Source organism: Myzus persicae, unplaced genomic scaffold (assembly GCF_001856785.1).
Source record: "Myzus persicae strain clone G006 unplaced genomic scaffold, MPER_G0061.0, whole genome shotgun sequence".
NCBI lineage: Eukaryota > Metazoa > Arthropoda > Insecta > Hemiptera > Aphididae > Myzus > Myzus persicae.
In genome coordinates, this window is record NW_019103632.1 from 1 (window position 1) to 25,383 (window position 25,383).

At 26.0% G+C, this 25,383-nt stretch overlaps 1 protein-coding gene across 3 annotated transcripts; it reads right to left on the reverse strand.

Annotated features, from left to right (window-relative positions):
- Nucleotides 1-8,253: 8,253 nt before the first annotated feature.
- LOC111034954 (EH domain-binding protein 1) lies at nucleotides 8,254-22,800 on the reverse strand. Of its 3 annotated transcripts, XM_022316408.1 has the most exons (23): nucleotides 22,239-22,800; nucleotides 17,373-17,509; nucleotides 16,341-16,548; nucleotides 15,370-15,551; nucleotides 14,845-14,936; nucleotides 14,634-14,738; nucleotides 14,450-14,567; nucleotides 14,210-14,279; nucleotides 13,398-13,576; nucleotides 12,406-12,581; nucleotides 12,176-12,347; nucleotides 11,955-12,105; nucleotides 11,819-11,889; nucleotides 11,685-11,745; nucleotides 11,538-11,624; nucleotides 10,958-11,065; nucleotides 10,583-10,765; nucleotides 10,412-10,519; nucleotides 10,225-10,345; nucleotides 10,040-10,139; nucleotides 9,296-9,369; nucleotides 9,123-9,237; nucleotides 8,975-9,056 (listed from the first exon to the last, which is right to left on the reverse strand). In XM_022316408.1, the coding sequence occupies exons 2-23, from the start codon at nucleotides 17,474-17,476 to the stop codon at nucleotides 8,975-8,977; spliced, it is 2,667 nt and encodes an 888-aa protein (XP_022172100.1). In that variant the 5' UTR covers nucleotides 17,477-17,509; nucleotides 22,239-22,800. The 3 variants fall into 3 exon arrangements, with proteins under 3 accessions (XP_022172098.1, XP_022172101.1, XP_022172100.1); XM_022316406.1 differs by lacking the exon at nucleotides 22,239-22,800 and having other exon boundaries at nucleotides 8,254-9,056; nucleotides 17,373-17,524; XM_022316409.1 differs by lacking the exons at nucleotides 10,958-11,065; nucleotides 22,239-22,800 and having other exon boundaries at nucleotides 8,254-9,056; nucleotides 17,373-17,825.
- Nucleotides 22,801-25,383: the final 2,583 nt, after the last annotated feature.

Consider the following 25,383-nt stretch of genomic DNA (forward strand, 5'->3'; position numbering starts at 1 on the left):
AATGACGTTTTCTGGATTAGTTATTTTACGGTTCCCGTGGGGCATGTCTTCAACGCCTTCTAATGAACCCAAATAATGGATTAAAACAATAGTCGGATTTTCATAACGTTGGCCATTTTTAAGAAGAGTATATGCTCGTTTGACGAATTTTAATCCAACCACATACGATTTAAAATATATAGCTCTGATGATTGGATCTTGTTTGGGCAAGAGCTTGTCACCATAATTATCCCATCTATATCTATCAGCCCTCCAATCTTCCTTACTAACAGCATTTTTGTAAATATAAATTTCTGATGGTTTCGCCAAAATTGGTGGTCTGGTGCAAACTTGAAATTCATCAATATCCGATTTAAGCAATTCTAAATACTGAGTTACGCTTAATGCTGTTGCAGAAGTCATGAACACAGGCATGTTAGAACGACTCATGTTTAAACTTAAAATAAAAACATAAAAAAGATTCATATTTTTGGTCATTGAACAAAACAAATTACAATGGTTTTATTTATTTTGAAAAAACACTGTATTTTAAATTTTAAGCGGATTGATTTTACAATTACATTTTTTAATTAATTGTATGTGTACACAATTTATAGTAGAAAAATTTGGTGCTAAATGCTAATTTGATTATTTTTATACCAATAAAATAAGCTGATAATAATAAAATTTAAAATAAGAAGGAAATAAAACGAAATATTTTGACACTTTTTGAGTTCTTTATAGCCATGGAAAGTTTTGGATTTTTAAGTTTTTAACCAAGTATTGTCAAAAAAAATTGTTGTCCAGGTGAAAAATTTTGAAAATTTAATACTAACTCACCTTTTTTATATGGAGGTTTTTTATTTATTTATTTATTTAGTTTAACAATTAATGTGATCACATGAGATGCATTTAGTACGTGACAATATAATATACAATCATAATGTAGGTAAACATTAACAAAGTTAGGTACGCACAATTTATAATAAGGTGGTTAAATATAGATAAGAATATAAAATGATGAAACTAATAATGTAAGCTATTATAACCAAGGCTGGGCATTAAAAATGTAAAAAGTTAAAGTTAATTTATTTTAAACTTTATAATTTCACTAGTTATATTTGAATTGAGAATTTCGAAAAGGTCTCATATCTGAAAATAAAAATTTTTCAGGAAACTCAAAATACTGATTTTTTTTTTAATTTTCTCTTTATTATAGGTACCATTATTTTTTCTAAAATTACAGACTATTATTTAATGTTATCTTCTTGTAATATAATATTCTTGAAGTGAAATTTTATTGGAAAATGTATTCATTAAGTTTTCCGAGATGAGTCCTTTTCGAATTTGTACGAAGACTAGGGTGATTTAAAATTGAAAATACCCATGTTATTGACATAAAATTACACAAAAAACTATTCTTATACCACATGTCCTTTTATTTATATGAATTGTATATATAAAACAGAAATTCATTCATCAAATACCTAATAAGAATCATAAATAATACCTGTGTGTATTATAGCAATATTTCTTAGTATAATAAAATTATATTAATAGCTGTGTTCACATAAAACTATATAGAAAAATTAAAAATCGAGAAAAACAAAAAAAAAGTGACGAAAAAACGGGAATTTTTAAGCAAAACCAGTGTTCGACCAAATCGATTTTCTTATATAGTTGTAACTCAAAAACTAATCACTGTAAATACTTGAAATTTTCACCAAATGTTTATATTAGTGTTATCTATATACAGTTAACTTTTAAAAATATTTCGATTTTTTTTTGAACTATTTATAGACCACTGAAATTTTTAATTTCTCTGAGAGCTTTTTTTTGAAATGTCGATAATAATTTGGATGGCCAAAAAAACTTGAAAATTTAATACAAGTTTCCTTATGAGTTCTTCTTATTGTAGTTAAAAAAAAATCAAAAATCGTTGGTCACATTTTTTTTATATAAGCGTTAATAGTTTAAATGTTTACGAAATATGCCAAAATTGCCCAAATTTGCAAGTAATTTTGAAGTTGAAAAATCATAAAAATGTTTGTGTTTATATCTTAGGATAAAAAATTCAACACTAAGTTTTCCTTCAAGTAGCTATAGAGAAAACTCGAAGCGTCATTATATGAAAAATGTTATGAGCGTTTGAATTTTAAATTTAAACGAAATAGCGTTAATATAACGATTTCTGCTCAAATGATTTTAAATATTTGTTATTATTCAAAAAATATTAGTCGTAGATACATGAAAATTTCACCAGTTATTTAGATTGGCATTTTATTTATATGATTTAATTTTCAAAATATTGTGACTTTTTTTGGGCTATTTATAGACAATTGTATTTTTGATTTTTCTGATAATTTATTTTTTGAAGTGTCGATACAATTTTTTTGGCTGAGTCAAAATACTTGTAAATTTAATACAAAGTTTCTCATAAGTTATTTTTATATTGATTAAAAAATTATAAGAATACATAGGCACGATTTTTTTTTATTAACATTTGAAGTTCAAATATTGACAAAAATTCGTCAAAATCATTTCCGTTCAGAATCGTTTTTCGTATGCAATGATACCTATCATTAGTCATTACATTCAAATTTAACATTGTATAATATATAATAGTAATCCATATGACACCTAATGTACAGTAGAGCGATACCCACTTACCCGCTTCTTTTTTTTTGCTCCTTATTAGTATATTGCTATAGCGGATACGTCCAAAGTGGCGGATACGGACGTTTGACTGTTAGCCGTCGATATAGTATATTGTTTTGCATTTAGTTCTGTGATTCATTTTTTTTTTTTATGTAATAATATAATAATATGAAGATAACAAATTAAAACGAGACCATCTTCTAATAACGAGACAAAAAGCGTCCCGTTTGATGTTTATCGGGACAACGGGACATTATGATAAAAAAAGATTACAATACTGTTTTAAACGGGACGTATAATTACCCCTCCCTATCCTGGCTAACCTAATTCCTAGACCATAGTAAAATGTTTGACATTGAAGCGTTGATCATTGAAGTTTCCTACGAGGAAAGCATATGGAGTAGTATAGGTAAGTTTCATATTATTTTAAATACATAGTTTATTTATAAATTTACTTTTATATTTACGATATACCATAAAGTAGAATAAAATATAAATGAATCAAAGCCCAAAGGGCGAATGTATGTTCCTACACGATAGAATAAGGTACGTATATAAGTTCCTACTTCCTACACAGTAAAAAGCAGGTACATGTGTATGTTCCTACACGGTAAAAAAAGGTACACGTGTAAGTCCCTACACTAAGTACGTATATTATAAGTTATCAATCTAATATCAGTTATATCATATTATAATACTGTCATACATTTTAACCCTTTATTCTATATAATATATAATTCTTTATAATATTTAATAAATTACCTATTAAATATTATCAAACTAAGAATTTAAAAAATAATAATTGTAAATTGTAATATAATAATAATTCATCATTTATTGTAAAAAAAAAATAAAAGTAATGCATTCTACATAATATTTAATAATTTATAATACTTACATTTTTTTTACAATTATGAATTATTATTATATTAACATTATAATTTTTAAAATTACTGTATTAAATTAAATTAGATAAGATAAAAAGATAAGATTAAATTATAAGATAGCTTATAAATTATATATTATATAGAATAAAGGGTTAAAATGTATAACAGTATTTTATAGACGTAGATTGATAACTTATATTTTATAATATTCGTAGTGTAGGAACTTACATGTGTACGTTTTTTTACCGTGTAGGAACTTACACATGTACCTGTCTTCCGTCGTGTAGGAACTAACACAAGTACCTGTCTTCCGCCGTGTAGGAACTAACATACGTACCTTTTTTTTGTGTAGGACATTTACGAATAAAATTTAAAATAGTACAAATATAAAGTAAACAAATATTTTTTGATTTCTGAAATTACAAGTGAGGTGGTGTTTTAATCTCCTCACCTCCAAAACCGCCACTTATTTTAATGCAAAATGTTTATAGTATTAATATTCATTTATTCATTTATTTGTAAGAATAGATCACAAAAATGATGTTACGTACCTTACGACATGATTACCTAATAAACTGATATAATCAATATTTTTACAAGAACTATAGAAAAATTTAAAATTTGTAGTTTTACATGAACAATGAACATACTATTATTATGAACAAATTACCTAATAATTTCAAAAATATAATTCAGAAAAAGTCATTCATATAGGGTAAAGACCGGTACGCCCGTAATATAATAAAAGTAATAAAACTATTGCAATTTGTCATTATAATTTATAAAATATTAAACTACTTTAAATGATAATTATATAAGGTGTATAAAATAAGGATCTAATAATTATTATAATATAATGTTAAATGAAATTAGATTGGACTTACCATAAAAGGATTATAAGAATAAGAGTACCGAACAACGCCTTCCTTCAAATTGTCAATGATAAATAAAAATTAACTGATATTTTATTATAATAAACTATATCTTACAGTCCACAGAGTACCAAGACGAAAATAGTTTATTTATAAACACAAATAATATAATATAACAACATATTATCGAATATATCCGATATAATATATACATATAATACAAACCCACAAGGCTGTCGCCTGCCTGTCGGACTGCATCGGCGCATCGTTGGATATTGTGATAATTCTAATAATATAACTACGAGTACGAATTACAGATTGTAAACTAAAAAAAAATATGATATTTTATGTTATATATATTTTAAATACAACAAACATTTTTATAATATAAAAATTGTAATTGACATAATAATTTAAAGTACACACTTTATTCAGACTTAAGGCCGACACCTTAAAATTAGTTGGTGTGGTGAAAATTATTTTGTTTCCGTAACTATTTCCGTAGTATGTCCCATTGTCCCCTGCAAATTTCAGCCCGGTCGGGGAACTAGGAGCCCGGGTCGAGGGGGACGGTATTTATTATAGTATTTTCACCCCCCTAGGGAGGGTAATGGCGGTATACAAATGAAATTTGGATACATCATTGTTTACGTACTTAAGTATGTCCCCTGCAAATTTCAGCCCGGTCGGGAAACTAGGAGCCCGGGTCGGTATATTTTATTCCGGTCAGTTAATTTGGGTCAGTAAATTAGACTTCTCCCATTTTATCTTCAAGCCCGGCCCTGCCCGACATATATTTTTAACGCTAGTGAATAAGGTTTTGTTAAAAAAAAAGCCCAGTTCAGTCTTAGGTTTATTCGTATTTCGTAAGACTGGTTTAAAAATGTTGTACAATTTCTACATGAAATATTTTTATGATAATATATATTAATGATAACTGGCGTTATTTTTTAAATTATGTTTATTTATTGTCGAAGAAAAATCCTTAAAAAGCCCGGTCCAATCCTAACAATCCTTTATTTTATTTTGGAGGCCCGGCCCGGTCCAATGTCACTACAGGCCGGTTTTTTTGAGATCTGGGTCGAACCGTCTCAGCCCTTGCAGGTCTTTACTACCTACCTAAAAAAAACTACTTAAAAAAAAATATTGGTTAACCTGAGTAATTCTTATAATCGCCATTTAGGCTCAAGGTGCATAACCCCGGACCATGAGATAGTGGGACTCTGGCCTTCTCTGGACCAGTTCTTGATGTGAGGTGCGGTATGAATACGTTGCAGTAATTTACCATATTGTTAATTTTTTATAACAAAAAAATTACTGTTTAATTAGTAGTAGGTAGTTGTATTTATTTGTTTTAGAATAATGTTATTAATTGATGTTTAGGAGATGTTGTGGCCATAGACGAGCCCTACATTAATGGGGGATGGCTATTACACAAGTCTTATCGTCGTTATTGTTTGAAATCGGATGTTGCTCCTATACCCTGTACAAACTGTAACACGGTAAGTGTTCTGTTAACAATAGTACTTAATTAATCTAATTTACACGCATTTCTATTTGGTGGTTAGTTTATTTTTTAGTAAAATTTATAGTATATTTGTAGATATATCATACTTCGTAATGTGAAAACCATTTTTAGAATCCTGACTATATGATGTTTTTTTTAATTCAAAATTTCAAAACTGATTAATATGTCATTTAGATATGATTTGAATTTAATCTACACATTTCTTCTGTTTTCATATCTTAAACAAAATATATTGATTTACATAATTCGTATGTAGGTTTATTACTGCAGTAAACAATATATGCAGAAATCTATAAAAGATGAACACAATTTCGAATGTCCAATGATTTTTTAATTGCTTTAAATTGGTTATTAAAAGAGTTATCAAAAATGGGTTTGAAATTATAGTGTTTGTTAGTAGATACCTTTTATAAATCTCAAAGAGATCTTATGACAATGGGTTTTAATAAGGGTGGTCAATATAATTCTTTGGATACCAAACATGAACAAAGGTCAATAGATGTATTGTTTTTTTTAACTGTATCGCTGCTGAAATGCTGCAGTATTTGACATTAAGTGGATTTGAAATTCAGGAATGTTATTTAGGAATAATTATGGATATTTTTTTGGTACGCATCCTAAGTATTATAGATTTAAACTGCAGACAGTTAAACGTCAACGCCCCAACTGAAGCTTTGCCAAAAGGTCGATGGATAACTAATTACTGGAGAATTATCTAAAAAAACAAGAGTTATGAAAGCGATTCAACCTATTCTCAAAGGATGTCAGGTAACTAGAGATCATTATTATTATTTTTTTTAGAAGAGATTATTTTGTGTCAGTGTCCTACCATGCTATTATAAAGCAAAAATGTATAACAATGCTAAATAATAGTTACATATTTTAGATTCTAATTAATTGTTTTTTTTCTCTAGAAACTGGTTTTATGGAGAAGGTATCTATTCTAAAAGTTTTAAGTACCGATCTTTATCAAATGAAAGTTAAGAACTTAGTTTGTGTTTTGAATTATTTGAGAGTCTCAGCTCCTAGTTTCTCTATTGCATTCAACTCTATGATCACAAAAGTACAACTTTTCTAATGTGTCATTTTCAGTAGCCTATCAAATTTTTGATTTTGAACAATTAACTTTATACTTGTTATATATTACGTATTTGAATATGTGAATTTTCTTAATTTAGCTAAAAGCCATTAGATAGGTAAATAGTTTATTGGCATTTGATAATTTATCGCGGTTATGTGTCAACTTTGAGTGTTACATTTCATAAGGAAGCACTGTCAAGAAGATATACTAATAGAAAATGATAATACATTTGATGTTGTTTTTCATAAGTTAAATAAGTTATAATTAACATTTAGGCTAGGGTTATCAAAGGCATTTTTGATTCTTTAGTAGTGTATTTACTTTTTATTAAGATGAAATTTTCATGTCATACTCAATGCCAACGAAGTAATACATAATATTTTATCAATACAACCCAGTCATTGGTATAAAATGGTGGGGGGATAGGAGAGAAATAACCCCTCTAAAAATGTAAGGTGACTATTAACTTTGAGTAGGTATTTGATCATATTGATATGCTGCCATCATTTCTTCAAGCTTTTTCCATCATGTCATTTAATTTTACATTCTACAAAAAAGATTTAACTCAGCTAATATTATGTACTACATAATATTTTTTCATTACTTTCCACAGATTAAATATAATATCTAGTATTTAAGGTAAATTATATCAACATAAAATAAAGTCGCTTCCCCCATAAAAAATGTAAATAAATTATAAAATAGAAAAAATTCTAATTGATAGATTAATTGATCATGTTATCCTAAAAATAATATTGGATTAAAATGGTATCTTTGGCCACAGCCTACCAACACACATTGTTGGATAGAAGAGATGACTCAACCTCACAAAAAAATGCAGTCATATGAGAAACGTTTTTAATCACTTAAAAAATTTGAAAAATTAATAATACTTGGCCGAGTTATTAAATTGAACTCGAATAACTTTAAGTGGAATTTGTTGCCTCTGTCTTATAAACGTAAGGCATGGCAAATTGTACGTTCACAATAATACATTTTACTATATAATTTCAAAAATTAGAGTTCCTCTATTGTCTGAGCATCTCTAAGAATTTTATTGATATTATTATTTTTAAGTAAGTTATGATCATTTTAAAATGTGAAAAATGTAGCGTTCTCTTAAAACATAATTTGAAATCTTCTAAAAAATAGCAAAATGTCTTTCTTTAAACAAATATTTTACCAAAATAGAACTTATTCTGATTTTAGAAAACATAGTCGGATAAATATGTTAAACAATACACAATTATTGTAACGAACATAATATAATATGTATAAGTAATTGTAAAAAAAAAAGTTGCATTACAGTTTATCATGAATTGTTGTTAGTAATTAAGTATAAAACAAAAATACATTATTGAGCAAACCTCATTCATCAAATTTGACTGAATAAATATTAAAACTAAATGACATTAAATGGCTATAATTTAAATAAAATCAAATAGAACTACTGACTAGATAATTTTAATAAACTTAAGCTAAATTAATTTTTTTTAAACAATAACAAAAAAAAATATTATTGATATTATATCATTTGATGTAAGTAGTAGTATAATTCACTGTTATGATTAAGTGTCAACGTATGTAAGAACATATGAGTATATTCAATGTTTAAAAATATTAAACAATCATAATTTGTTCTTTAACAAAAATATACCCAAAATAAATGTTTGCTAAACAAAAACCATTCTAAATGTCACAAAAATATCATAAAAACTATTCTAAAACAACAAACAAAAATTGGTGCAGTTCAAATAAATAAATTTACAGTATAAAGGTATGTAAGTTATTTCATAGACAATAGTATACAATATACTTAATGAAAACAATAAATACTTACACTTAAGTAAAATCAAAGATAAAAAAACTAAAGACTTTAAAGAATTAAATTGTAAAATAAAATAATTTTTACAAGATTCAAGACGGTATTGCTTAAAATATCTAAATAATTATTCGTATATAATATGTATTACTGTACAACACAGTTCTTATTTTGATGAATCAGACCAGATCTATTGAGATCCCTCACAATTTTATCATCTTCTTCAATTCTGAAAATTTATTATTAATAATATTTTAATTATTAAATCTCTTAAAATGTCATAAAAAATACTTACGCCCTTTCTTGAGAATCTAAATGATGAACTAACTCATCCCGTTTGTTGACAATAGTTACTAGTTCTGCCAACAATAAATTCTCACGACGTCTTTGCTCTTCTGTCTTTTGCCAGTCTAAAAGTTAATTTAACTTATCACCGTTTCTACTGAATATTAAATAGTTAAATCATACCTTCAATAGCAATTATACTTCTAAGTTCTCCAATGAGTAATTGGTATCTTCTTTCTAAATCGTCTTCTTTTTCTCTATAAAACATATAATGGTTATTAAGTGTTTGGAAAATAATTCAAAATTGATTCAATACAATAGTTTCATTTTATCTAAAATATATATTTTACAATTATAACAAGAAACCACTAATTAAAAGTATAACAATGAAAGTTTGAACAAGTCTATTATTACAAAAATATATTGATGAATTTAAAACGGTTAAGAGGACGCTACACCCAAGTGTGTTGTCTCTATCTTACAAATTTAACTCAGCAAAAATTGTTTTGCACTGGAAATAACCAATACGGCTACAGTCATAACTAAGAACCAAAATTTTCACCACATAAATAAGAGAACTTTGGCTGTGAAATATCATTTTTTTTTTTTTGATATCAGAACTACAAAAAAAGTTATTTAAGTTTGAAAAACAAAAAAAAAAATGGATTTGGATACACTAAATGAAACTGTATTATAATGATAAATTATAATAAAATAATTGATGAAGATATTAATTTCTTTCACGAGTTAATTTGTTTCATTATTAAGTACTTATAGACATTTTAACAGGTATTTAAAAATCCTTAAACATATGAGAGATAAAAAAATATTTAAATCATGGCAATAGATTTAATTAAGAAAATTATAAAATATTAAACTGGGTAGTTTTAATATTAAATAAAATGTATGACTATTATCAATACTTACAAAATGTTTAATTGCATTTGGCGACGCAATAATGCATTTTTCTTATTAACAAGTGTAAACCATTCTGTCATAAGAAATTCTTCCCGCTCTCGATCATTTCCTATAGTGTAAAAAAAAAATGAATAAAAAAATATGCTAATCATCCAACAAAAATTGAAATTCATAAATATATTTTGTGTCGTCACCTGTATTCATAACTCTTCGTAGTTCTACTTCCAGTTCATCAGCTTGACAATCAATTTGTTTCTGTTCACGTTCTAAAGATTCCATTTCATTTTGAATGTAATTGATTTCATTTTTAAAACTCTATCAGCATATAACAAGAGAAATTATTAAAAATAACATCCTTAATTGTGTTTAATTAAAACTTACATCTTTTGATACAGAACTTGCATCCAATAAAGATGTGAAAGATTGCAGTTTCTGAGGGCTACTTGAGTCTAATGCTAAATTACTGCTATTTTTACTGGATTCAAATGACTGTTCAAATTATACATGATTATAAATCATAATGTTAACATTTGTAATAGCTACAAATTATACCTTATCAAGGTTGAACAAACTAGTTTGAGATCTGTCTGAAACTGGAGATACTGAACTTCGAGCACTTCCATTATTTAGACTTGTAATTGGAGATGATGAGGTTGAAACATTAATGTTTTTACGTGCCTCTGCAATCAATTTTTTAGCTCGATCTCTTAACTGTTGCTGTCTTTCTTCTTCATTCTGCGATAAATAAGTGATAGTATATGTTAAATCTTATAGTTAAAAACTAACATAGTTATTGTATTTTTTTATTTTTAAATAATTTGAATTTCATGAAATCATGTACTAGTATAATCATTTAAAATAATAATTTTAATAGCATTCAAATATTATATGCAAAGGAAACAAAAGAACAATGTTATTTACACCAACCTGACTAGGTATTTGAGGCACAGATCGTCTAGCTGCTTCTCGGCGGGCTTGTTCTACAAGCTGACGAGCTCTTTCTCTAAGCTCAACGTGACGATTAGTTGTTACATTCTACATACATACAAATAAAAATCATGCAACTCTCAATCATATTAATAACTATAATTAGTTAGTAATTAACAAAATATTAATTATCATTTTAAATGTTATGTATGCTATGAAATATATATTATAATGGAAAGGTAAGATATCTGACCATCAAGTTACGGATTTTATTCATTTAAAATTCTGAACATTAGTGCTGAAACTTTATTTTAAAACTTGTTAAAATACTTAAATACGTATACTTCTAAGAGTAATTACAAAAGTATTTCAAAATATCAATCATGTATAATCAAATATAACCAGTATACAAAGTACAACCAGTAACATACATAACAGTCTATTTTGATGGGAAATTAACCATCAATTAAAACATCATAAAACTCTTGAAACAAATGTTTTTAAAGTGACAAAAAACAGGCAAAATATATAAAATTGTTATTTAATATAAAATATATTTTTATAATAGATATAAATATACCTGTTTAGAAGAAATGTGGTTTTTATAGGTTTCTTGTAATGACTTTGATTCACTAGTTTTGTCACCTGAGCTTGAACTTTTTAAGCTCTAAACAAAATGCAACCATATTTAAATTTAATTACTTTCGTTACAAAGAAAACTTAATACCTCACTAGTTGATAGAGATCTTGTTAACTTTTTACTTCTTTCACTAGAAACTAGAGATATGCTGAAATTTGTAATAAAAAATTATTTATTTAATAAATTGTATATTCTTTAAAAATAATTCGATATTATCATACCTATCATCATTAGACATTAAAGGATCAGTAAGTTGCCTTTTAGTTATCTGAGATGATTTTGATGATTTTGCCTAGTTAAAACATTTTTAAATTTTTAATTGTTTGATGTAACAACAGAAATATTTCTTAAGCATACCTTAGGAAAAGATAATTTTTCTTTAGATGGAGATAATACTTTATCAAAAATACTTTTTGAACCATTTAAAATTTTATCTGTTATATTATCTTTTGTAGATGCTATTGAGGAATAACCATTGTTCAGATCATCAGTTATATTATCTTTTTTACTAAAAATGAAATACATTAGTTAGTTGGTGTATCCATGAATAAAAATATTTTTTTGGTTGAAAATAATACTTTTTAATGTTTCCAAATGAATTCTGGTCTTTATCATTAGAATCATTAGTTCTAAAAATCTCTTTTTCAAATAATTGAAAAGATATATCTCTATCAGGATTATTAAAGCGGCCAATCATATATGATGATTCATCAGCTGTCTTCCCAATTTGCTGAACTTCTAATTCATGACCTAAGACAAATTTTAATTGATAGTAATGCATAGTTATCATTAAAAATCAACTATTTACCAGTAAAATGAGCTCTTAATTGGTATAAATATGTCATAACAGCTAACTTATCAGGAATTGTAAGAACGCCCATATCAGAAGGTTCAATAACACGAGATATACCCAATAGTTCTCCAGCATCAAAAGCAGCTTTACAGTTTCCTCTAATATCGTGAGCTTTTAGTGCATCAAATTCGCTGAAATTTTAGCACATACTTAGTCATTTATTCATTTTTACAATGGATACAAATTAAATTATACATAATAAACTTGTTCTGTAAACAGTTCAGTTATTCATTCATTTAAAACTTGTACTATTTTGTTTACATTACAATAGATGTTACTAATAGAAAATGCATTTACATTAGTTAAAAATTATAATTCTATTGTACAGAAAATGATAAAATTAAAATGAAATTATCTTCAGTGAATATAAACTGAGCTTGAGTTCTTCTCACACCAAATCAATGATGAAAAGGCTCATGTTAGTAAAAGTAATATTTATAAATATACTTTAAAGAATCCATTAAAAGCCTTGAAATCACAGTAAAAATGTTAAGAAGACGCAACACTTGCATGTGTTGTTTCTGTCTTACAAGTACGTAACACAACAAATGTATGCTCAGAAAATCACGTTAAGCTTTGTTAGTTTAAAAATTAGAGTGAATCAAAACATTATGAAACTCGATGGAAAGAACATTATCTGTGACCTTATATTGGTTTTTACGATAGTTTTTAAGCGAGTTATGAGCATTATTAATTTATATAATAATTTATTTATAAATGCAAGACTTGCTAAAACATTAAACCATCGTAAAAAAACCAATGTTGAAGATAGTATTCTAACCATCAAGTTTCATAATAGGTTGATTCACTCTAATTTTTAAACTAACAGAGCTAAACGCAATCTTCTGAGAGTAAATTGCACACTTTTAAGACGGATATAATACATGTGAGTGTGTATTCATAAATTATGATAACACAAAAATAGAAAAATGAATAAATTATCTCACATAATATCTGGACGGAAGTAATGAATAATAGCACAAAAGGCAAGACCGTTTCTCCAAGATGTTGTAAGATTGGTAACTTTTACACCAGGGTATCCTTTAGTAATGTCTTTACACCATTCAAGTAGATCTTGACCCGGTGTAGTAGTTTCAGTACCTTTAGAACCACTATCAGTATGAATCTGAAAACAATTATTATTATAAGTGCTGACTCGCTTGATATAATGAAAACAGTATATTATCAAGTAGTCAATTAACTAAGGTGAATTGCGGACCTTACTAGGTGCGTACTCTATATGAATAATATGTTTTATTTTTATTATTGTATTTTGATTGCGGATACACCAATGAGCAACTTTAAGTGCAACTCAGCATCCTTGGTAGAAAATGTGTGAAAATTTGATTTGATGCATACTTCTACCTGATCTACCCAATTAACCAATAGCAACCAATATACAAATAAATTATTAATTTCTACTATACATATTTTTTTCTCATATAACCAATAACAACCATTTATAAACAAAAATTTCTTTCATAAATATCAAAATCCCGGTTTGAGCAACTCTCTGGATTGGACCTACCGGGGCCAAAAGTGAATCTAAATCATCCAGGGAACCACTCAAACACACAAAATATTCCAATAAAATCAGTCCAGCTGTTCAGGCAGGCATAAAAGACATACATACAGACAGACATTCATTTTTATATAATATATATGAATATAATATGTTCAAAAACAACTCTATAGCTAAAATAGTTATAAAGAATTTAATTGATAAATTTACATGATTTTTCAAAAATATTTCACTTACATCTTTTAAGTTTAATGGTTTTAATGATGCTCGAGTGTTCTTCATACCTTCTCCGGAACCAGAATTATTTCTTTAATATATACAAATAAAATTAGTTAATAAAATGGATTTTTTTATGCACTTTTTAAAATTTAAAAATTTAAGTTGTTTTTACTTTACTATAATTATTATAATTGCACCTACTACATAGTAGCTATATAGTACAATACAAAAATAGAATACATTTGTGTAGCATCTTACATGTAAGAGAGATTATTATAAGTAGAACTATTTTCAGAATTTGAATTATCGTTGATTGATAAATTGAAATGTTTTGTATTCTCTGACAAATCTTCTTCTTGTTGAAAAGAATTATTTCCTAGTAAGACAAACAAATCAAATAGGTAACTTATGTATTAAATTACCATCAAAATAAACAACCTACCAACAGAACTACCAATAATTTCAGGGTCACTTAAACTATTTGTTAAAAGTTCAATTTTGTTAGTCATAAACGATACATTGTTCATATCTTGTTTGAATGAAGAGTCTAGAAAAACAATAAAATAATATGAATAAATAAATATATCTTTATGTACATTGTACACATACGTCCGTATACATGAAAATCAGAAAATAATTAAAAAATAAGTTACCTTCAATATCTTCTTCATCAAAATCTTCGAGGGGGGCAATATCACTATTATTTGTGCTAAGAAGACTAGCCATACTCATCATATCCTCATCACTTAAAAAAATAATAAATATAAACAAGATTAAGTGTATTTATCTATATTACTGGAGTTAAATAAGTTATACATTATTAAGTAAACATATAAATAAATAATAAATCTTGGATGAAAAACTGGACAATAATCTTGTAACCTGCAGGTGGCAAGACCAATCCATATAAGAATATATTTTAGGGGAAAAAATAATTAAAATAAAAGTAGTGTAAATGTCCTAAAGACTGAATTGTAAATATCATAGCAGAGAAATATTATCTAAGTACCTATGTTGTAAACTTGTAAATGATAACTCGGGGCAATAAGATAAGGAGATATTCGATAGATAATAAAAATTCATAGAGAGTAGCTTCAACAGAAATAGAATAAAAGTAACTTGTAAACTTAATTAAATATATAGTATATGGTAACTGGTAACTACTGTAAATAACTTACGTAGCTTTTCCTTCTCTTAAAAATACACTTGTTATAGTCATTTCAAGAGATGCTGAAGTTATTTTTTTTGAAGTAGGTTTGAATACCAATGTAATTTGGCTTTGAGTGGAATCTACACTGGCATGTTTTCTCATATTTAATACAGCAACTGCTATTTGTCTATGTTTTCCTAGATTACTCACCTAGAAAATAAATAACACATTATGAATAGAATTGTATGAACTTTTTCAAACGAGGTACAATTAATTCAAATGTTAGTTGATAATACTATTGTAAATACATCAATAAATAATAAGAAGCAGTGTTTGGAAATAATGGGGTTGTAGATGTTCATATTTTGCAAACATTATATGAACCACTATGTTACCGGTCATATCAAATAGAACATTAATGAAATTCATAATAACCTAATAGTAATGTATTATAAAATACTTATTTATAACATTTTAAAACTACATTGTATAAGTAGTTTGGTTTTGGCGGCAGATTAAAGCAATTATTCATTCATATATTTATTTTATTTATGTATTAAGATCAAACAGGCTAAGCTTTTTTGATACACAAGTAATTTTCTAGAAGCTATAATTTGTATTTTCTCAAAGTTTTATACAAATATTTTTAAAATAAAAGAACGATCAGAAGAACGTTCAATTTTTTAGGAACTTGATGTGTTTCTTTATGATAAAGTGAACATCAACAAAAAATGCTTTATTTTAACGCATTGAACTAAAACAAATTAAATTTTCAATTGAATTTTCCAAACATGCTAACTGATCAAAAGAAGACTTGTAACAAATCCAAATACACCATTGTCGATATGAACCAGTCAAATGAATAAAATACCTAAGTACTGAATTCAACATAATTATTCTTTACCTTACAATACATTATCAATACATATCTTTCAATCAAAAATGTTTAAAAGAAAGTAAATGTATATTAGTAAAAGTACAATGCTCTTTACTGCTTACATCTTCAATAGCAAAAGTCCATTCTTTGTCTTCATGTTCATTACTTCGAGGGTCTTTGAATAATGTTATGGACAATTGCTTATTTTCTGGAACTGGCCAAATTACTACTCCTCTTAGTGGGTCTCTCATTGTAGGTTCCCACGGTAATGCTTCACTGACAAAACGACGGCTTCTGCGACTTAACACAACAACCAATTTATTAGGAGTCCTAAAAGAACAAAACAAAAATTCAAAATATATATTATGAAGCATAAAATAAATGAATAATTGAAATCATAATAAGCATTTCAAAACATTATTTATTTATATATTTAAATAAGTACAGAAAAAATATATAACATGGTAGTAGTATTGTTAAATAAATTAATAGTATTTATTAGACCTATTTGTAAAATGTAATATAGATAAATTAACTTTGATTTAAATGTTATACACTATTTTAATACTACTAAAGTCATATTTGATTTTATAATATTTGTATTTGTATTAATATAATATATACCTACAATATATAAATATAAGGTGTAACAAGAAGACCTGATGGATAAAATATAAAATTGATACTGGTTAAACGTACAAAATAAAATTAAGAAAATTACATGTAAAATAAATAATTTAAGATATACATAGGTATTTATGTCTGAAAATTCTTGAAAAAAGTTATTATGTATAGAATGCATTAACTCCAAAAAAATATCGATTTATCAAAAAATTGTAAAAATAAACTAATTGACTTCTATAAATGTTTTTACCATCAACATTTTTCTAAGAATTAGACTTTCAAAATGATTAGGTATTTTAAATTTTTCCAACAAAAAATAGATAAATTGAATATTCTACTTGTAGCGCAAGTGTCTATATAATTAATTATATCCTACAATTGTTCATAAATACCATTTAAAACAAAAGGTATTTAATTTGCGAAGTCGGTCTGTTACACCTTGTTTATATACATAACTTTACACAATTTATGTATGTAATGTAATAATAAAATCATTTTAAGATCTGATTTACAAAAAAAAACCCTCTTACCATTTAGAAGTAGTTTCACATATTATTTGATGATATGATAATGTAAATTGAAATTTGGTTGCTCTTTTATTCACTCTTTGAAGCCGTTTCCACACAGAAGCCATATTTATTGACACATTGGATATCTTTCTCTTTAACTTGAATTTCATCATTATTAAAAAATAAAACAATGTATTATTATAATTTTTTTAAATAAAATATTAAAAGGCACAAGTTATTCGAATAGAATTTGATAAGTGAGCATTGCTGTTGCCTAGGTGTTAGTGACATGAATGTACTATCAAAACTAAAAATGTATAATAAATAATAAAATAATTATGAACCAAACTAATATTATCTCAAATGACCTTTGACCACTAATAAATTATACATTCCTTATCTGAATTTCTGTTTTCCTCTTTATTATAGATGGATAAACATTTATGTAGAATTATTATTTCAGTTAATATTTATAATCAAACATAACATGTATGTAAAATTATTTTATTTGTATACTTTTTAAATTATTCTTAGCCTTATGACACTTTTAGTAAGTTACTTATTTAATTTACTATAGGGATTTTGGAATATTAAAATTAAACAATTAACAAAATACTTTGAGATTGATATTGAGCACTTTACTATTAGATAAATATTATTAATGCCAAAATTAGTCTGCATAAAATACCAATCAATTTTATATTGCTATATTATAATTACTATGTTTAAACACTAAATCGATTAATTAGAAACACTAATTTTGATAATTAAATTGTTAAAATAATATATATACACTACAATACATTGTATTTTAGTTTAAACTGTTTAATTAAGAAAACATAAATAGAAAGTAGTTAACATCCTAATTAAAAGTTAAAAGCTTCTTATAGTTTATTTTTATTATTATTATTAGATAAATAAATAATATACATTTTTAATACACTATTATTATAAACAGATTTTAAATATTAATGTATTTTAATTGATTATATTATGTGTATGAAAGTTGTTGATTTTTATAATTCATTACTACAATTTTAGTATGACTATTAAAGTAACTTTATTATGGATCAAAAGAAAATTTACATTAATTTTAAATGTTTAGTCTGATAAATATTCATATGAACATGGATATACTAATACTTATACACAATTAATATTCAAAATGATGTAAAAATTTAAAAATATTCATACACTACTTAAAGGGGTTAATCAGTTTGAAATATTCATAAAAATTGAAATAGGTAAGAAATAGTACAAGATATGATTAATACAAAAGAGTATAACAATAAGTTTAGTTTGTAACTCACAATAGTGAAATAAAACAATAGTAACTTACTATAAAAATACTATTGTAATTTTTAATTTATGGTCTTCTTTAAAATAAAATTGAAATTATATTAGAGCTAAACATTTTAAAATATTTAATAATCTAGCACCTTATTCAATTTTTAAGATGACGCCATACCCACATGCTTGTCTTAGTCTTACAAACGCATAACATAACAAACTGTACTTTCTGAATAATTCATTTATCTCTGTTATGTTTAATCTTAGAGTGAATTGACCCAGTATCAGATTTAGAAGTAAGAATATTATCCAGACACTGGCATGGGATTTTTTTATACTTAAATTTTAAAGCAAGTTATGAGTATTTTAATATATACAATTAATTTATTATTTTAAAATGATCATAACTCGCTTTAAAATTGAAATTGAAAAAAATCCTAAGTCATCATCTAGATAATATTTTTAGTTTTAAATTTTTTAATAGGTCAATTCTTTCTAAGATCAAACATAGCATAGTTAAATGAATTATTCAGAATGTATAATTTACTATGTTATGCGTTCGTAAGAAAGAGACAAAGCATGTGGATATAGCGTCTATTTAATGGATTTATATATTTCATCATACTGTCTTTAAAAAATATTGAATCATGTATATTGAAGATATTCAAATTTTTTCATTGCACGGCCTTTGTCTTTTTATAACTTTTTGGTGGCTCTCAAAGATACGGAAAGAGAATGTTTTAATGTTTAAGCATTTATAAATTATAAATACAAGAAATATATCAAGACAGCAAATATAATAATAATTATGCATGAAAACTGAAATTAAATTTTTTAGGTTTAGAATAAAACAATAAATTGATCGTGATCATTGTAATTTTTTTCTTTTAATGCACCAAGGCTCCCCTGATAAATACTCTAGACCAGCGGTTCCCAAACTTTTACGACTAGGGCACCCTTAAAAAATTGTTTGTGTTTCACGGAACCCTAATGTCTAATCCAACTCAACTACAATTTTTCTAAATAAAAAAAAGAAAAATCAATTCTCTAAACTCTCAAGTCTAAATAATATTTTAATGATACTGTTAATGACTTTTCATTATTAAACTTAGTTTAAAAAAATTTTCAATCAAAAATATTTTAAATAACAAACATAATTAATAAACATAATTTTCTCAATAATCTCATACATCTGGCGGAACCCTTGACATAGTCCCACGGAACCTTAAGGTTAACACACTTTGGGAAACGCTGTTCTAGACGGCCCTCAGAGCCGTGACACAGTTTGAGTACCTTTGATAAATACAATACTTACAACAATTTCTACAGATAATTTAAAAAGAAAATGTACTTAGTTATATTTTAAAAATAAATAATATTTTAAATTGTATTTAACATTCTAAGATTTGTAGAGTATAACAATATATTCTGACATATTGGCAATCTACCAATTTAATAATCATAAACGAAATACCTACACATGCATGTGAACAAAAAAACAATAATAATTTGGCAATAACTAGACAAATTAATTTATAAATAGCTGTTCTGGATGCGCATTTAAAACTTAAAGTTATAGGTAGATCGTTAATTATTTATACATTTTATTCCAAATAATTATTGAAATACATTTAAATATAAAATTATAACTTCACCATTCAATGTACTAAGTAATAAGACAGTTGATTTGAAATTTGAATGAACTTTAATAATACCTAATAAGCATAATTTACAAATTATTTTATTAATAATTCAAATACTTATTCATAAATATATAGAACATGAACAGGAATTAAAAGGCATTTAAAAAAAAATGTAATTTTGTGTGCTAAGGTCATAGCTAAGAAACACTAATAAGTAAAATATGAAAAACATTTTATTTGTTTAAAGTTTTGAGGCTGGACTATGACTTTTAAATCAATTAGTTTTAATAAAATTTACAATATTGATAATTAACTATGTATATGTTGTACCATACTACCATCCACATAAAGTACCAGTTAATTTACATTTTAAGTTCAATATATTTGCTTTTAGCTATCTTATTGACCGGTTGATAAATAAAAAATGTAATTGGGTTAAATTTTTTTTAGAATATTTAATGCAAACAAAATAATAATGAAATTTATTTTAAAAAGTAAGAACACACATATTTATTAATTGCTTAATCCACAGTCAACACTTTCTAACACAATAAAATTGGTGCTCACAAATCTCATTAGTAGGCAAACATTTTTAATCAAGTATAAAAGTAAAATATGTAATTATTTATATTTATTTATAACATTATGACATGTTAAAAATTTACAAGGATTTAATTTTAAAAAAAAACAAAAAAATAAAGGTAATAAATTATTCAAAATAATAGTAAGTAGAGGTAGGAATATTAATAACATTGTCAAATTAAAATTTGAGTTTACATATTTTAAGTCCTCAATATCATTTTTTTTTTTTACTGAAAAAATGTCTCATATCCATACAATTTTTTTAAATTCGGAATTACTGTAATTTTGGTATTTGGAAACAATTTGAAACAAGTAGATATATTTTGAAATTTTTAATTTTAATAATTTGCTGTAACTTTTAGAATTATTAACTAGTTGTTAGGATAATGGGAAAAAAAGAAAAAACATGAAATATATAAATGTAAGAAATATGACATCATCCAGTTTATCGCTGAAATATTTGAAAATATTTATTCATTCTGAAATATTTAAAATATAATTTATAACTATTTATTCACAATTTCATTAAGCATACTCAACAGTGCATTAACTGCACTCGACTTAAATATTGAAACTACCTACCTACATAAAAATGTTTATTGAATGAAATCCATTTTTTACTTATCAGTATTGAGTTATTCGACTATTAATTTTGAGCTTATACAACATATACATATTATTTCTTAACACCAAACCAAAATTATATTTGCATTAAAAATGTTGTTTGGCCCCCTATACATCTTTACAAATTTAGCTAAATTATTAATATTGTATAATATAGTAAGTATAGAAAATAATACGTACTTCTGTAGTCTGAACATGGTATATAATAAAATATTTATTCATTTTATCAAAGAAAACACTAAATTACTTATCAAGACTATATTTTATACTGGTAAAATTATAGTGGTTCTTAACTTTAATTTAGTATTTAATCATTAACAAAAAAAAAAATGAAACATAGCAATGCATTTAATAATTTTGTAACTTCAAAGCTATTAATTTAGGTACCTATCTACTATAACAATATTCTGTTCAACTAATTTTATCAAAGAATTCCAGAAGATAGATAAATTTCAATTTGACATAATTCCATAATATTGACTAATGGCTTTTATATAAAATGTAGAGAGTTAACTTTAAAGTAAGTATATAAAGGAATTGTGTTATATCCATTTTAATTTTAATACTGTTTGTGAAATACAAAACCAAAAATTACCCTGAAATGTCAGTAACAATAGGTAGGTACCTACAACTTACATGTAATATTTAATGGACAGAAATGTTATTGTAATGATATGATGTGTTATTAAGAGTAATAATTTATTTATTAAAAAATAGCCAATAATTTAACAAAAAGTATGTGACTTACTCAGTAGGTAGATATGATTTAATTGGATTGTTTCTTGAGTTCTTTAGATCGTTTACCAGTCAGTTGAAAACCAGATGATAAATTCAGCATCGAATCGATCTCTAATGTACACACCCATTGCCGTCATCGTATTTTGATTACGATACAGTTTTTTTCACGGTAGAACAACGTACCAAACACTGAACATCAAAATTATAAATTATTCATCCTTCTTCAAGACGACCTATTGAGTATTGACAACGAGTAATTGGTTATTTCGATTTTCGAAGAAAAATCACGGTATTGATAACAACATGAATTGATAATCAAAACGAAAGGGGTCTAGAACCAACTGATCTACCGAGGGCCAATAGAGTCACAACCGTTGTCTCTACCGTCAATTACTGCTCCCCTTAAGGCCTGAATGCCTCATTGAATATTAGCGTAATTATATAATCATTTCAAGGGTACCCACATCTAATGGACTACGGTCTACCGTCTACACTCTACGATAAACCATACAACTCATAGAGTAGTAGGTTGCAGGTAAGTAGTATAAAGTATTCAGGTCTATGCTGTAAACTGTTGTTAGTTGTTACACTACGCCACCTGCCACAGCTATAAGTTATGATTATTTAAATAATTTTTTCGCTCAATTACTACCTACCTACTCGATACAAAACGATACAACTCAAGACAAGGCCAATGAGTCCCACCAATATTTTATTCAAATCCACAAATTTAAGCACTCATCGTAAATTATTAGTTGACGACATATAGGCACCTGCAAGTGGGGAGTCTCGTTGTGGTTCGTCTCCGAGGCCCTTGGATATACGATATACCCTTGGGGATCATTGCCACATTCATCATTGTCGCTATCCTAAAATGTTAAGAATCTGTAGTTTGTTCCTATAGCTTATATATAGGTACCTGCAGTTTCTCTGAGTATTAAAATGACTAATAATTGTATTGGTTATTGTTATTGTTTAAACCATTTTAAATGGTTGGACCATTGCAAGCAAAACTAATATACTATTATACTTTCGTAGGTTAGGTTAGTTGATTTCAGTTTGTTATTATTTTAAATTTAAATTATAATTTATGTCATATATTTAGTACCTTTCTAAATAAATAGTAAAGTATAGGTACAGTATAAATGGTAGGTACCTACCACTACTGCATTAGACTATCTTAAACATACATAGAACATATTGCTGTTCAATTTTTGATACCTTTTTTTAGTATAGGTACTAATTATATTTTGATTATGCGTAACATTTTCTTTTTCGTATTGGTATTTAAGTATTTTACTTACCTAAGTATCTAAGCACTGAGAGATCAAAATATGTTCATAATGTTGATGTGTGTACTTAGGTACTGTGTTTAATATTCAATACCTACCCCAATGTGAATTGTTAGGACTTTTTTTACTAAGATTTTATTTCACACCTAATGTTTAAATCTTTGATAAGATAACAGAACAATATAAAATATTCATCTGTTAGATTAAATGTTGACCCATGGCCCATGGGTGATGAGTCTCGGCCTTCGAGTAAACTAATATGGGCATTGGTACTTACTAATTGCTGTATAGGTTTCCAGTTTTAGTACATTAATTTCATATATTAATTATATTATGTATAACCAGTAGGTACCTCTACAAATATACTTGGAATCTACAGGCCACAAACAACTATCATATATTCAGAGTGATTCTTTTAACTTAAGATAGGTAGGTACTCATTACCTACTTTAAAAGGTGTCAACGCATTCGAAAATAATTTTTTAATTTGTTAAAAACCACATTTTACTTTTATTCCTAATATAGAATATTTTTTGGAGAATGAACTTAGATAGGTACATACAAATCAAATTTTGGATGAGTAGTTTATGAGTTATAACTATTATAAGTATTTGAAGTTATGATGAGTGGAGTGGAGTAGTACCTACAGGAATAAACCGCAAAATTTTGGTCCACCAAAAATACTGTGGATTTACTCTCAATTTTTTTTTAGTTTTCACTAACAACAGCTTACGAGGAACTTTGTATTTTCAAAATTTTGACCGATTGAAAATTTTTTTATCGACATTAGTTCATAAAAAACTAATAATAATCAAACATTTCTTATGCCTATAAATAGTTAAAATATTTTGACAATCTTATGGTGCATAGAAAAAACGCATATTATTATTATTTTATTCAGTGAAAATTTCACGTATCTACGATATTTTTTTTTTATTACATCAAAAACCAAGATCGATTTTGTCACAAACCGGGTTTCCATAAAAATTCCAGTTTTTCCTGCCACTTTTGAAAACTATGGGGAATTTTTTACTTTTGGCCCCCTAAAGTACCAACTATAAATCACTTTCCTACCAGAAAAAAATGCTGTTGAAGAAGATCAAAGCACTTTTACAATCCCAAAACGTGATTACATACATAATAAAATATTAAAAATTAAAAAACATACATCATGGTACAATCAATACATCAGAGTCTAAAATAAAATTTAAGTAATACATATATACATTATGATATGGTATAGCAAAATAACGTTTATTGTTTTTATGTGTGATTATGGATTTCCAAGTTCAGAGTATTATAGTGTATTATTAAAAAAATAATGATTAACAAATAACAAACAGTTGTAGTATTAACTATATTACTTATATGGCAATAGAGTTGATATACCTATTGTAGAGTGATATTATAATATTTCAGTTTGCAAGTTTTTATACTAATATACTACTATATTTAATGTTGGATGTTGTACTCTTTGTTGATTTTGCACCAGACTCTCACACAGTCACATCTCGCTAGACTATAGTAATAGCACTATACACCATCATTTATATCTAATAATTTGTTCGATGATTGGATATTTTAGATAATGTTTAGGTAGCATTACTCGACGATTGTATACACAATATACGTTAAAAAAACCACAATGTAAATATTATACCGAATTGATAAATAGTTTTGAAAAAAATCGATAACCAAGACAATTATAAAAGATAAACAAGTATTTACATAGCTAAATCATATTATGTATAAGACTAGATATAATATTATAAGTAAATAGTATTAATTGAATAGATAATGTATAGGTAGTGTCGTGCCAACTGCGCAATAATAATTGTGCCTTATTAATAATGATTACATTCT